Genomic DNA, 12,893 nt, shown 5'->3' on the forward strand with positions numbered 1-12,893 from the left:
AACCGCACAGAATCTCACATCCTGTACCCTGGTGAAAATGACCTGTTTTTTTCTTTTCCTATCTCAGATTCTCCTCAAATCCTCTTGCCAGGTAAACCAGAAAGCCTCTCTCTTTAGACCTCAAAATCCAGCAGGAAATCTCTCAGTGCACACACACACACACACACACACACACACACATGCACACACACATACATACACACACACACACACACACACACACACATATGCACACACACACACACACACACACACGCACACACACACACACACACACACACACACACACACACACACATGCATACACCCCCGGTAACAGTAAACAGTACTCCCTCTGCTCTTACCTGTGCGATCTCGTACAGCAGTTTGTAGTGCTCCTCTCTCTTCTGTAAAGTGCACAGATTGCAGCCCATGATAGTCGCGTGTAAAGTCCCCGGAAGCAGAACGGCGGTGGAACAGACAGGGGGAGCTCCCTCCGAACCGGCTCACCGTGTCTCATCGGTTCCTTCTCTCTCTCTCTCTATCACACGCACGCACACACACACACACACACACTCACACACACACACACTCAGACACGCGCGCACACACACACACACGCACGCGTGGTCTGGGCAGCGCCTCGCGCAGCGGCTGCAGGGTCCGTCTCGGCGTGCCTGCGTGCGCGTGTGCGTGCTGTCAGCGGGAAGGCAGCGGCGGTGGCGGCGGCGGCGGTAACGGCGGTAAGGCTGCGGCGGCTCCTCTCTCTACTCCCTCTCACTCTGACACGCGCCAGAGCTCTGACTGCTGCTCGCGGTAACTCTCTCCCCCGTACTCTCCTCTCTCCTCTCTCTCCTCCTCTCTCCCCTCCCCTCCCCTGCCCTCCCCTTCCTCGAATCCCAGCGCACATGACTACACTAGATCCCACGCTCATAAATAATAATCAGGCTGCCCGCTTGATTATTCATGAGGGGAGGTGTGAAGGGGGCGGGGCCTGGGCGAGCGGGAGTTGACTTGAGATTCCCAGCAGCTCGGAGCTGGCTCATTAAGGGACTGCCTCAGCCAGACAATGATCTCCTTTGTGTTAGACGCTGCCTCAGTTTCTCGCTCCAGAACAGACAGATGACTCCACTCGCGCCCGTGTCCACGTACTGCTACCTTTTTGCAGATTCATCTACATTCTTTGTTAATATCTGGCTGACTTTTACTGCAACTTCTGTAGGTTGTATTATATTGGTGTTATTACATATTGGGCACGTACCGTATATGCTAAATCTGGGTAAAAAAAAAAAGAAGATTTTATGTACATGCATGTAACAGAGAGTACCAAAGAGACATTGTTTATTTGGAAATTAAATCTATATTTATCTCATCATTATGATGAATATCTGTTCATATATAGAGAAGATATAGAGAAGACATTAATATTGCTAACTGAGTCATGAATCGAATCATTTACTAAGAACCAGGGGAAATTTATATAAGTCATTGCTATGATGTGATTCTGTGAGTGTGCGTGTGTGTGTGTTAGAGAGAGAGAGAAAGATCTATGTGGTCTGATGTGTTAAAGGATTGGTTTGTGGCAATTAGCACTGTTCTTTTGTTCTTTTTTGACATTACTGCTCTTATTCGCACATCAAAACATGTCAGGTAGCATACAGGATTTCCTCAGCATTTCCTAATGCTGGAACAACTGTCAGATACATACATGTGCCAGCAATGTTAAGAGAGTGCTAAGTGTCAACCGCTGTGAAATGCTAACAAAACAAACAGAAATTCTAAAGACATTTTCATAATGCTAAATAATGGTTTCTTCAAATTGATAAGAAGAACAAGCCCGCATTGAAAACAAATGACAGGAACACACAGGCTTCTCTCAAAAGCAGACGTCCCCAGGATAATAGCAGCTTTAGGAGATGCGAGACAACGGACCCCTTTGTGCGAGGAGAAACGACACTAACGAGCATTAATTGTTAACAAATCGACTTCCCCGGCTAACGGCACCCCTAGCAGACATGAAAAAAAAAAACTAGTTAAGAGTAGATGACCAGCCACCAGCTGGCCACCTAGGCTGCCTGTGTGTGTGTGTAGGTGGTGGGTGGGCGGTGGGGGTGTAATGGGAGTAGGACAGTCATCCCATTTTCCTGGCTTTTATTTCTCCCAACGGTCCGGAGTTGAGTCAAACTGCTGCCTAGCGTACAGCCGGCGGCATTGTTACCGCTAATAGTACCCCCGGCCTTCGAGGAGCCGAGCGGGCCGAAGTTACGCTTCCCGTTGCCTGGCAATGCCCAATCAAACGAACGTCATCCCGCTAAATTGTCAATTTTAGATCAAAGGGTTTTTACAAGGGTCTTGTTGTGGAGGCAGGCTGAGGGTGGGTCGCTATTGCACTCCCCTATTAGAACAAAATACACCCGCCACCCCCACCCCACTCAAGGACTGGTGTAGAGCAGTACCTGAAGTGTGGGCGTGGCCGAGATGCACTGAATCAAAACTAAACTGGCCAAAAATGACCCACATTGGGGATTAGCCCCTAACCCCTCGCCCCCGACATCCACCCCAGTCATCCCACGGTCTGTCGCTCCAAACTAGGTGGGAGCCATCGTAGCATCACCGCATTAGGCAATGCAGCCCTCCCTCTCTCCTCTCTTTCCCTCTTCCCATCTTCTCTTTCTTTCCCTTCTCATCCCCTCCATTTCTGCCATCTTTTCTCTCCCTGTGTCTCTTTCTTTGTTTCTTCCCTCTTTCTTTCTGCCTCTCCAATCTCTCTCTGTCTCTCTGCATATCTCAGAAAATTGTGTTAATGATGCAGTTTCCATTGTGGACAATGATGGGCTTTATAAGTTATTGTTTTAATCAGGGTGATATCTGGAAATGGTGGAAAGGAAAGAATGGTTTCAGGGTTTTTGATTTTAATGAGAAATTAATGGTTTAATTTGTATTAAGAATTTAATACAACGGGTACAGGTGTGTAATATTTTATAACAAAAACAAAGGGGAAGGAAAAGTTCACTGTCTCCCTCCATCTCTCACTCATTATCTCTCCCTCTCTGTCACTGTCTCCCTCCATCTCTCTCACTCTCTCTCCCTCTCTGTCACTGTTTCCCTCCATCTCTCTCTCTCTTATTCTCATTCTCACTCTCTGTCACGGTCTCCCTCCATCTTTCGCTCGTTCTCTCTCCCTCTTTGTCACTGTTTCCCTCCATCTCTCTCTCTCTTACTCCACTCTCGCTCTCTGTCACTGTCTCCCTTCATCGCTCGCTCATTTTCTCTCCATATCTCTCTCTCCCTCTGTCACTGTCTCCCTCCATCTCTCCATTTCTGCCTCCACGATTTCTCTCTGTGACTCTGTCTCTCTCTCTCTCTCTCTCTCTACCCCTCTCTGTCTTTCATACTCCGGTCCAAATGTTCTCCCCTTATTCGGGTCCAGTTGAGTCAGGCCTGTCAGCGTAGAGTCACATGAGAGGCTTGTGGCGGGCAGACGGAGGAACGCACTGTAAATGAGCGTTCAGTAGTGCGGGGTCCCATGTGGGGGAGCGCAGCGGTCAGTGACCCGGGGGTGGGGAGCGGGGGGGTGACGGCGACTTCTCCATGGATACGCTGATGACCTCCTCTTTTAGTGCTCATCAACCGCCGGACCAGGTGGCATCGGTCGCAATTTGGCCCGGAGTTTGTGACCCGGCACGCTTAAATGGGGCGTCAATCAATCGATCCCATTGACCAATCAAACGCTACTTCATGTAGCGCTCTTTATGAGGGGGTTGTCACAAAGGGGAATACCCCAGAGTCCACTGCAGAGAAAACAATGCAGCTGTAACTGACACAACAGGAAAGACCTGAAATGGCCAAATATCAAGATTTTTAGAAACTTTTATTTTCATTACTGTTTATTCTACAAATTCTCAACAAAGAAAACTGTAAAACTTACAGATAAAAGAAACACATATTTAATTTTCATTTCTTTTCAATATTTTCTGAGCCAGTGTTTTTATTCTGTATTTATTATCCTACTTTGACCTTTAGCATACCTTTTTTGAATACATTTCCAAAAGGATAATTCTATGTACCCAAGCTACAGATTAATGAGATCGCTGGAATGATGTAGAATGTCTCTCTGCGATGGCACCCGTGACGTTTCTGTCTCTTCAACACAATAACGAGTGTCCAAAATTCACCTTTTCACAGCTCTGACCTTTGCCTGTCAGAGGAGGGAAAGGCCTCAGTTTTCACTCTCAGCTAATGGGGTCTCGTAACGTGTGCCACAGAGAGGGGAGGGGAAAAAAAAAAAACCCACGCAACTCTTTTTCCAGATTGCGGCCCCCAAATTCGATTTCCGCTAAAGGGGTACCTGAGCACACCTCCGGCCAGCTCCTCCGCACCTCCAGTGAGGTGTGAAATTCAGACGGGGGTGGGTGGGGGTGAGTGGGGGCTGGGGGCTGGGGGGCGGGGGGCAGGTCGTTGAGTGATGATTCCACTCCGCTGCCAAGACAACGCCACACGCCCCTCTCTTGGCCCCCGAGGGCAAATGTTAACCAGAAATGACCCACCGAATGACCTGTAGAGAAAGTCTGTGGCAACACTTCAAAGGGAGGAAGAAAAGGGCCACTTATAGAATTTTTATGGCGTCCGACGATACACCGGGCCTTTTGCATATTCCCCGAATCCGTGACGATAGTCGCTAATGGTTAACGGGCAAAGGGCTCTGTTGAAGGGCCTTTATTTTTAAAGATTAAAGAAAAGAGATGGACTGCCGTACCGTACACGGACAGGAAGGACAGGAAGGACTCTCTTTCCCCGGCGCCGGGCCGGGCCCGACCAGACATTGTGAAAAATGCGACGTGGTAAACTGCCGTGATAAATGCTTAATGTGCAAAGTCAACAGCTTTTCAACCTCCCAGATAACACTGGAGAAATGTCAGCCGATTCTTTCCTTTGTTTTACAGGGAAGAGCCAGAGGCAAGTTGCTCGCTGTCTGCTTATCATATTGTTTATCACTGCGTTAGAACCTCGGAATAGATGACTAACATCAATTCTCCTTTGTGCTGTTGTCATCCTCGCCCGCTCGTCTCGGGCCTTCCTGTCAGGCCTCGGGAACGCGGGAATGCCGAGGAGACGGAGTCTGCTCCGCGAGCGACTGCAGCGATGGCCACTTCGACGCATCCGCTGACGTACCGCAGGGCGTGCTCTCCGTTTATTCAGGGTCCGGTATTCCAAAAAAGCTGCCAGAAGCTCCTACAGCAAAACTCACTGAAGTCGTGTTAAAACCGTGACTTGTTGAAAAGTGACCTGATCCATTCCAACGAGAGATGAACCTGTTATACGGCCACCGAAGGAGAACTAAAGCGATTCATTATGTTTCCCGGGCCTTTCTTAGACAGACTTTGACTTGGCCATACGGGTCGGCCAGAAGACGATGGGCTCTCATTATGGGGTTTGCTTCCTCTCAAGGTTTCTCCCTGCATCCAGGAAGCACACGCTCCCATCCAGGGGGGTGTTACCTTGTTACTCCAACCTTTGGCTTGCTTTTCTGGAGGTTTCAGCCCAGGGTCGGTTGAGAAGTACGTTGTGACACATTCGTCGTTAGATGCGCTACATAAATGAAGGAATTGCTGCACAACAGAGAAGCCTGGTCAGTTGGCTGCTTAATTTCCATTCTGCCAGATGCCATCAAATATAATGCAGCCACTGCCGAGATGAGATGTAGGTCAGGTACAGATCGCAGGTGCTTGAGGGAGCAGAGGGGGCGCTAGAGAGCAATAAGGTGGATGGTACCCTAGTAACTGAAACTCCCTCTCACTGGACCATGCTAAAGTCCAGCGTTTCCCAACCTTCTGTGGCACCCAACCTTCTGTGGCACACTTTTTAAATTTACAGAATCTCGTGGCACACCACTCTCCAAAGCGAGAAACGTGCTTAAATCACAGCAACATGCACTATTCACACAACTCACAAGCTCCCACTGCATCTCCAGATATCAGATTTATTGAAACATTATGTCCTTAACGTGAAGAAGACAAGGTGCCTTCCTCTGGCGAACAGACAACTTAATTCAAAACACGCATGCAAATGTGATTCACTTCGCAAAACGTGACAGTACGTTTAGTAACAGTAAGCCAGAAGAAATGTAGGTAAAGCAGATTGTTTATGAAGTCACGGGGGAAACAGAATAGAGAGATTCTGCAGTACACCACCTGTGAATGTAGAATAATGGGATCCATGCTTGGAATTCTGGGATACATTTGCAGTTATACAATAGATCCAAAGATCATCTAAAGTGCTTTCAAACCCTGGTCCTTCTTCATGCTGCTTTTCATTCTGACATCGTTTGCAAATACTGAAGTTTAAAGAGGGAAAAACATGGTAGCCAAACTTGAGAGAGGTGCTGGGTGCCCGACACCCCTGACTAACTCAGGTAGGTCATCGCCTGATATCCCAGATAAACTTGGGTCGGTTATCGCTTTCCTCAAGCGTTCTAAACGTGCAGTAGTCCCTCCGGTGCGTCGGTACGAACAACAAAAAAGAGAGAAACAAGCCATGCGTTAGGCCTCCGCTACGCAGCCTTGCTCAGAATCAGAAGCACCCCGGGGCTTAATGAGTCACCCAAAAAAAGGAGAGTTTGTTGTGGAGTCGCTTATTGGCGTGCGTGTGACGCGTCGGCTCGGCTCGGCCGCTTTGTAGTCGGCGCCTTTGAAAACTTTGATGATGCCGGTCTGAAGTGCACGGGTCACGCCCGGCTGACCCTCCTGCCCAATCGGCGCGGTCCAACCGGCAAACCCTTAGGACCGAGCGCGTGTTTTTGCGCGCGTGCTTTTGTGTCGATGTGCACGTGCGCGTTTCTGTGCGCATGTGTGTTTTGTATCTGCATGCACGTGTGTGCTGTCTTGTCTGTGTTTTTGTGTGTATGCGTTTTTTTTTTTGTGTCTGTGTGCAGGTGTGTGCTTTTGTGCCAGCATGCACATGTGTGTGTTTTTGTGTTTTTGTGCGTGTAATCCCAAGGTCCTTTATGAATGACTCATTATGCCAGCAGTTCCGTCCCCGTAATGAAATGGGCTCTGTGGCTCTGATCCTACATCCTACGCCCCCCCCCCCCTGCCCCCACACAGGTGGGTGCTTCAGAGCTAATGAGATCAAAACTACGCCAAGCCGGCTACACACGTTTCTCAATGACTATAAATAATTAAAGCGCATGAATCATTCATTCATGCCACAACATGGCCGTCGCTATTAATAGCAAGGAGGTGTCAAAAAAAATGCTTGTACAGAAAACAAATTAGTTCTCAGGAATAATAATAACGTGCAGAGCAGAAAATGATAGTACAAACACTATATATATATATATATATATATATGCATTTTACTTCCTACACAATTGCTTTCTTTGTTCCAAAGTTAAGTAAGGTTTACAGGGCTCCCAAATTCTTTGCACAAAAAATGTTCAGCATTCATTCAACACTAAAACTGTTTATATGAGTTATAATAATTTATTCTCTCTCATTGTATTAAGTGCCTAAACATTTTTCGGGGCAGAACTTGTGCTAAGTGATAAAAATAACCGGATTAGCCTTAAGTACATAATGTAATGGTAAAAAGATTAGAGTTAAATAAGCTGAGAGCCACCCGTCTTTGCCGGAGACATCTCCATAACTGAGGCGAGAAACATTACGCATGCTCTTTGTTAACCCCCCCGCCCCCCCACCCGCCCCCAATCCGTTTGACATTGTGAATCTGCTGCTGACATTAACATGTGACTTCAATACAAAGTACCATCCCCCCAATCCCCAGTCCCACACGTACACGTACACACACACACACACACAGAAACACACACACAGAGCGGAGTCTACCTTTTCAAAAACAAAGCGTGTGTATTACAAAGCTGTTCTGCCGTTTCTCGGGTTCGACACAACGATGAGATCCCGGAAACATGAAACAAAGCGTGTATCAGAGGGGGGTCGCTGACATCGTGTAACGTTAACGGAGGAGTGCGGTGCGGAAGCAGGGAATTCTGGGACATGTGCTATTTGCTGGTTCAGGCGCAGATCAGAGGAGGGCAAAGGGCTGTGATTTTTTGGGAGGTATTTCTCCCTCTACACTGCTAAAATGTGCAGAGCTACTTTTCCACACCAGGGAAATGTGAATTTGTTCCAGGAAACACTAAGGCCTACACAGTCGGGGGTGAATATTTATCAAGAATTTGACTTGTTTTCTTCAAGTACAGTCTGTGAAATTCATCTGGTGATTTCTGGACTGGGGGGAAGCCAACCACCTTCACAAAAGTCAAATCTATCTGTGGATGAATAGATCATCTAGCTGTAGGTTTGCAAACTGGTATTTATTTATATATAAACAACCACACGCTTGGACCAGGCTGTCCATGTCCACATTTAAAACTTTCAACAGTCAGAGGGACCGGGGTGGCTGCCTCCAGTTTCACAGCACCAAGCCACACCATTCTGCACCTTAGCGACACCTCCCCCCATCCTGTCCCGGCATGACCGACTGCCCCCCCCGCCCGTCCCCCAAAACGTTCCACACGCAAACCGCAGCTGTCACCCGAAACCGCGGTGGTTTAAACCCCCCCCGTTTAAGGAGAGAGAGAGAGACCTGGCCACTGGCTGTCTGCTGCGTGGTGGCGTATCGAGTTACACCCCCAATCTCCGGGGTGGTTGGTGGGGGGGTGAGATTCGGGATTGTCCAAATGGGGCCATGTACAGTATAAATTGGACCATGGATGCTCGGATGCATTAACTCAACCCCTAAGAAACCCCATTAGAGGGGCCTGCTCTCCATTGGACCTGGTCTCTCCAATGCTGTTATTTTCACAAGAGGGCCTTTTTAACCACTACATTTTTACATTGCATTTATTTGGCAGATGCTTTTATCCAGTGCCACTGGTTAAATCCATGCTTTTCCATCTCACCTTACTGGCTGTGTGTCTGGCCCATGTGTAACATGCCCACATCAGAGGAAAAAACTGGAATCTGGTAAGGGCTGGCAGTATGGTATTAAAATTGAAAATATAATCATCTATGGCATGCACTGTTCATCCGAGTATTCCCTTAACAAAGTCACAGCTTCTCAACCTCATAATGAACCATCAACACAGCGGAATGTTTAATGACGGGAACAGCGCATTCTGCCCATCCAGACTCCTCATCTCTCCCCTCCCATTACACACAGCATCAGGGCGATGCGACCCCACAGACCAGCTAGCATTACGCTACGCTACATTACAATCGCTCGGTAGGCGCTCCAGAGCGATGGGCCCGGTCAGCTCAACCGAAGCCAAATTTTCAGCCTCACCGGTGACTCGTCGGTGCGTGGGGGCGTGATAACACAAGGAGAATGTTCGATGATGATAACAGGCCGGTCGCCCCATCCAGTCATTTTTCAGCACTATCTAGAGAGCACCTCGCACTGAGTCAAGTGGTCCTCTAAGGTGACCAGGTAACCAGGTTAAATCAACCGAAAAAGCAAACAGCCTCATGATGACATCAGCGAGTATCAACACATAAGAATATGTTTTACGAGGAGTTCAGGCCACTGATGGTGAGAACGGGTCTGTGGGCTCATCCAGGGTCATCTGTTCCTCCCTGTCTATAGAGTATCCAAGGCCGTGTCACGGCTGAGTGCTCCTATAGGCCACTTAGCCGTGGTTACCTCACATGGCGTGGTGGGCTGCGTCCGATCGTCTGGCAGGTGTTAGGTTACTCTCCCCAGCTGTCTCCGTGGTGATCAGCGTCGCCCGGCGCTGGCCCCTCCCTCCCGGGCCGTGACGGACGGCCTCTCCCGCCGTAGCGCGCTAGCCAGCTAACCCGCGCCAGCTGTTCCCGCTATTGTACAGGTGCTTAACGGGATTACGGCGCGAGGGTCTGTAATCTTACCGCGCAAGAAAAAAAAAAAAAAGGGAAAAAAGAAAAAGGCGCTTAACCTGAGAACCTCGCAGATGAGAGGCTGCTGAAGAGAAATTAGAAACTGTGGGGGGTGGGACCATCTCTGGATAGTGAAAACTATCTCTGTTCCACCCCCCAGCCTTTGTCTGCACTTCCTGTTTGGAGGTTATCCGTGGCAAATCCGATCCTTATCGCCGCAGACCTCTGAAAAGGCGTTGGGTTTAGTCTTAAAGGTCGTTAATCTGGTGTCTGCTAACAAACGGATGGGGGGGGGGGGGGCACAAGAGAGAGGGGCGTGTGTAGGACAGCGTGGGCAGATTTGTCACACACCATGGAACCTGTGTGGGTGGGGGGCAGGGGGCGGGGGCGCGGTTCAGGGTGAAGCTGGGGAACACCTCTGACCTGAAAGCTCGTCTAACCCGTTCTTTTGCACCAAAGCTAACCCAGGAAAAAAAGTGCCTTGTCATCAACGATCTCAAAAATAAACAAGAAACACATTTTTGTTTAAAAAAAGTAAGGCAGGCATTATGATATCGGCGGACCCCGAATGTGTTTCTGGCACGCCTGCTCTCGTTCGACAGGAGAACGATATTGTGCCACAGACGACCGCAATTTCCTGGAGTGATTTCCACATCTGGATCAGCCATATTTCAAGTGTCAAGGTTTTCAAGTGGGTAGGCTGGAGCGCAGGGCGGCGCGCAATTAGGCTTCACGGTTTGTCACGCGATGCTCTTAAATATTAATACTTCCATCTCCATGCAATTCAGAAACCGTAAAATCGACTTGATTCCATTATTGCGCGTTTTTTTTTCTTGTTACTCCAATGCGCTAGGGCACTTTTAGTCTCTATGAGGTGCTTACGACGCTCTACAGATAACCTTCTGTGTCCTTGGCCATTCAGACGTTAGAGGCCGATTTCGCCAACACCGCGAGCTTCCCCCTCCGCCGTCTGTGTGGTCCTGGGGATGGCCTGCCTCCAATCCCCCCCATACCCGCCCCCCCCCCCTCGGTAATACGGGACGTCTGGTGTCCCGATAGCGGAGCATGAGCGCGATAAGGCTTCCCGCGCGCGGTAATCCCACATCCCGCGGGGGAGAGAGGGGATCATTGCTTAAAATATTTATATAAATATGTCTCAATGAATTAAAGGCAGAGGCAACCCCGGCCATGAAGAGGACACACCTTACATGACAAATTACCCAAAACCCTCCCAGCTTCCCCAAGCCTACACTGAGACTAGGAGTCAGGGTTGTTATATTGTCACAGAGCAGTGTTTCTTAAACTATGGGTTGGGGGGCAAAGTGGGCCATATATGAGGTGTATATGAGGTGAGAACCTGAATGAGTCTGTACTCCACTAGTCTATGATTATGAGTGTATTTGACAAGTCCCTGAAAGGTACTAAATTTCTCATTTGGGTCCCGATATTGAAAGCTTAGTGTTATAGAGAGTTCCAGAAGAAAGCTGTGTGGAAAATATAGGAGAAAAAACATCATTTAAAATGCTGTACATCACACAGAACACAAGCAGGACACAGACGCAGGCCTATCTCTCGATTTGTGTGTGTGGTGTCGAAGAGGTCTCATCCCCCTTGACGAAAGTCAGAGAGAAGTGCATCGTGGGAAGCGGGGCAGAGGACGGGGGGGGCGAACGCGACCGCGCTGCTGACGACGGGAAGCGGCCCGCGCAGAGCGCGCCGCCATTGATTTCGGGGCTGAGGGTCGAGGGGCAGTCGATACGGTCAATAGGCGCCAGATTGTAAAACAGAGGCTGTGTTCCTCTTGACCGAAGAAAACAGATCTATACGGCGACCCGCTCAGAGGGTAAACGGACACGGAGGGGTGACCCCCGGTGCAGGCACGCCTCCACCCCCCCGCCCCCCGCCCAAAGAGCAAAGGGGACAGCTTGTGTGAGGCTTTGGAGTAACTGACAGTCCCATAAAACTCCGCTATCCTCTTTTAAAAACAGAGCTTTTTTTTGGCCAGTGCAATTTCAGACTGAGGGACCTCACTTAACTACAAACAACGTGTGAACCCCTCCCTCTGTTCCTGTTCCCTTACTATTACTGACAACAAGGACGCCGGTCTGTTGTGTCCCACATATGCAAACTAAGGCGCTCCTGCCAGGGGTGAATGAGTTTTATGGGGGGGGTAACACTTACAAATGCTCTCTGGCTTTGAGAAGTCCTTACTTTCAGGCACATGCTCTGATATGAGTTTAAATAATCTGCTTACATGTTTTAAGCACTTGAAGACTGCATTTTAGTATCAAAGAAGATATAACAGCAAAGCCCTTTTCGAAAACACTATCCCTGTAGACATGATAAAACATCGCCGCTTTAATATTACAACAGTCTACAATTATATCACGATCTTCTAATTTTGTTTTAAAAGCGTTTTATTTCTCAGTGACCACTGCAAGCTGTATACACACACTGCTTCGCTTTCAAGACAAAGATCTACAGAGGAGAAAAAAAAAAACCTGATCGCCAGTCTGTCTGTCATCCCAATGGTTTTTCTGATTGATATTAACGGTAGGAGTGTTCTACTTGACCTTGGAGAGATTGGAGGGCAATTTGAAAGCGCACTTCTGTATCTTCCAATTCTGAGCCAGCAGGATTGGCTCATAAAAGTTATATGGCCGTGGAAGTGATTCTTTCAGATCCCGACGTATACAGTGTACTTTTTTCTTTCTTTTTCATTTGCGCTGCACATTTTTATGTGGCAGTGTATGCTGCCATTCATTTCTTTCTCTCAAGAAAAGAGAAGAAACCAAAGGCCCGTACCTTTCTGGCAGACACTGCAGCCACACCACAGAGACAAGACTGGGGTTAATCCATGCAGACGAAAAATTTAATCAACGTTCATCCTTAACTATGGCTGGGATTCAATTTTATAGTTGTCCGTAGGTTTGACTAACATGTAACCCTGAGCAAGAATGTTTATTTCCCCACAAACTCAGTTTGTAGAGTACAGCGAGAACTAACACAAACTCCCCCAACTGAGTTTGTGAAGAAGAACTG

At 48.4% G+C, this 12,893-nt stretch overlaps 1 protein-coding gene across 2 annotated transcripts in view; it reads right to left on the bottom strand.

Annotated features, from left to right (window-relative positions):
• LOC135259884 (PDZ domain-containing RING finger protein 4-like) overlaps positions 1–12,893 on the bottom strand; it is a 135,309-nt gene that overhangs the window by 57,263 nt on the left and 65,153 nt on the right. The window contains exon 1 of one of the 2 annotated variants that reach the window (XM_064344778.1): positions 345–790. The exons of the other annotated variant lie outside the window; for it this stretch is intronic. Coding sequence (XP_064200848.1) covers positions 345–413 — 69 coding nt within the window. The 5' untranslated portion in view covers positions 414–790. Of the gene's footprint in view, positions 1–344; positions 791–12,893 lie in introns of those variants that run through there. 2 annotated transcript variants of the gene reach the window in all.

Source organism: Anguilla rostrata, chromosome 7 (genome assembly GCF_018555375.3).
Source record: "Anguilla rostrata isolate EN2019 chromosome 7, ASM1855537v3, whole genome shotgun sequence".
Lineage (NCBI taxonomy): Eukaryota > Metazoa > Chordata > Actinopteri > Anguilliformes > Anguillidae > Anguilla > Anguilla rostrata.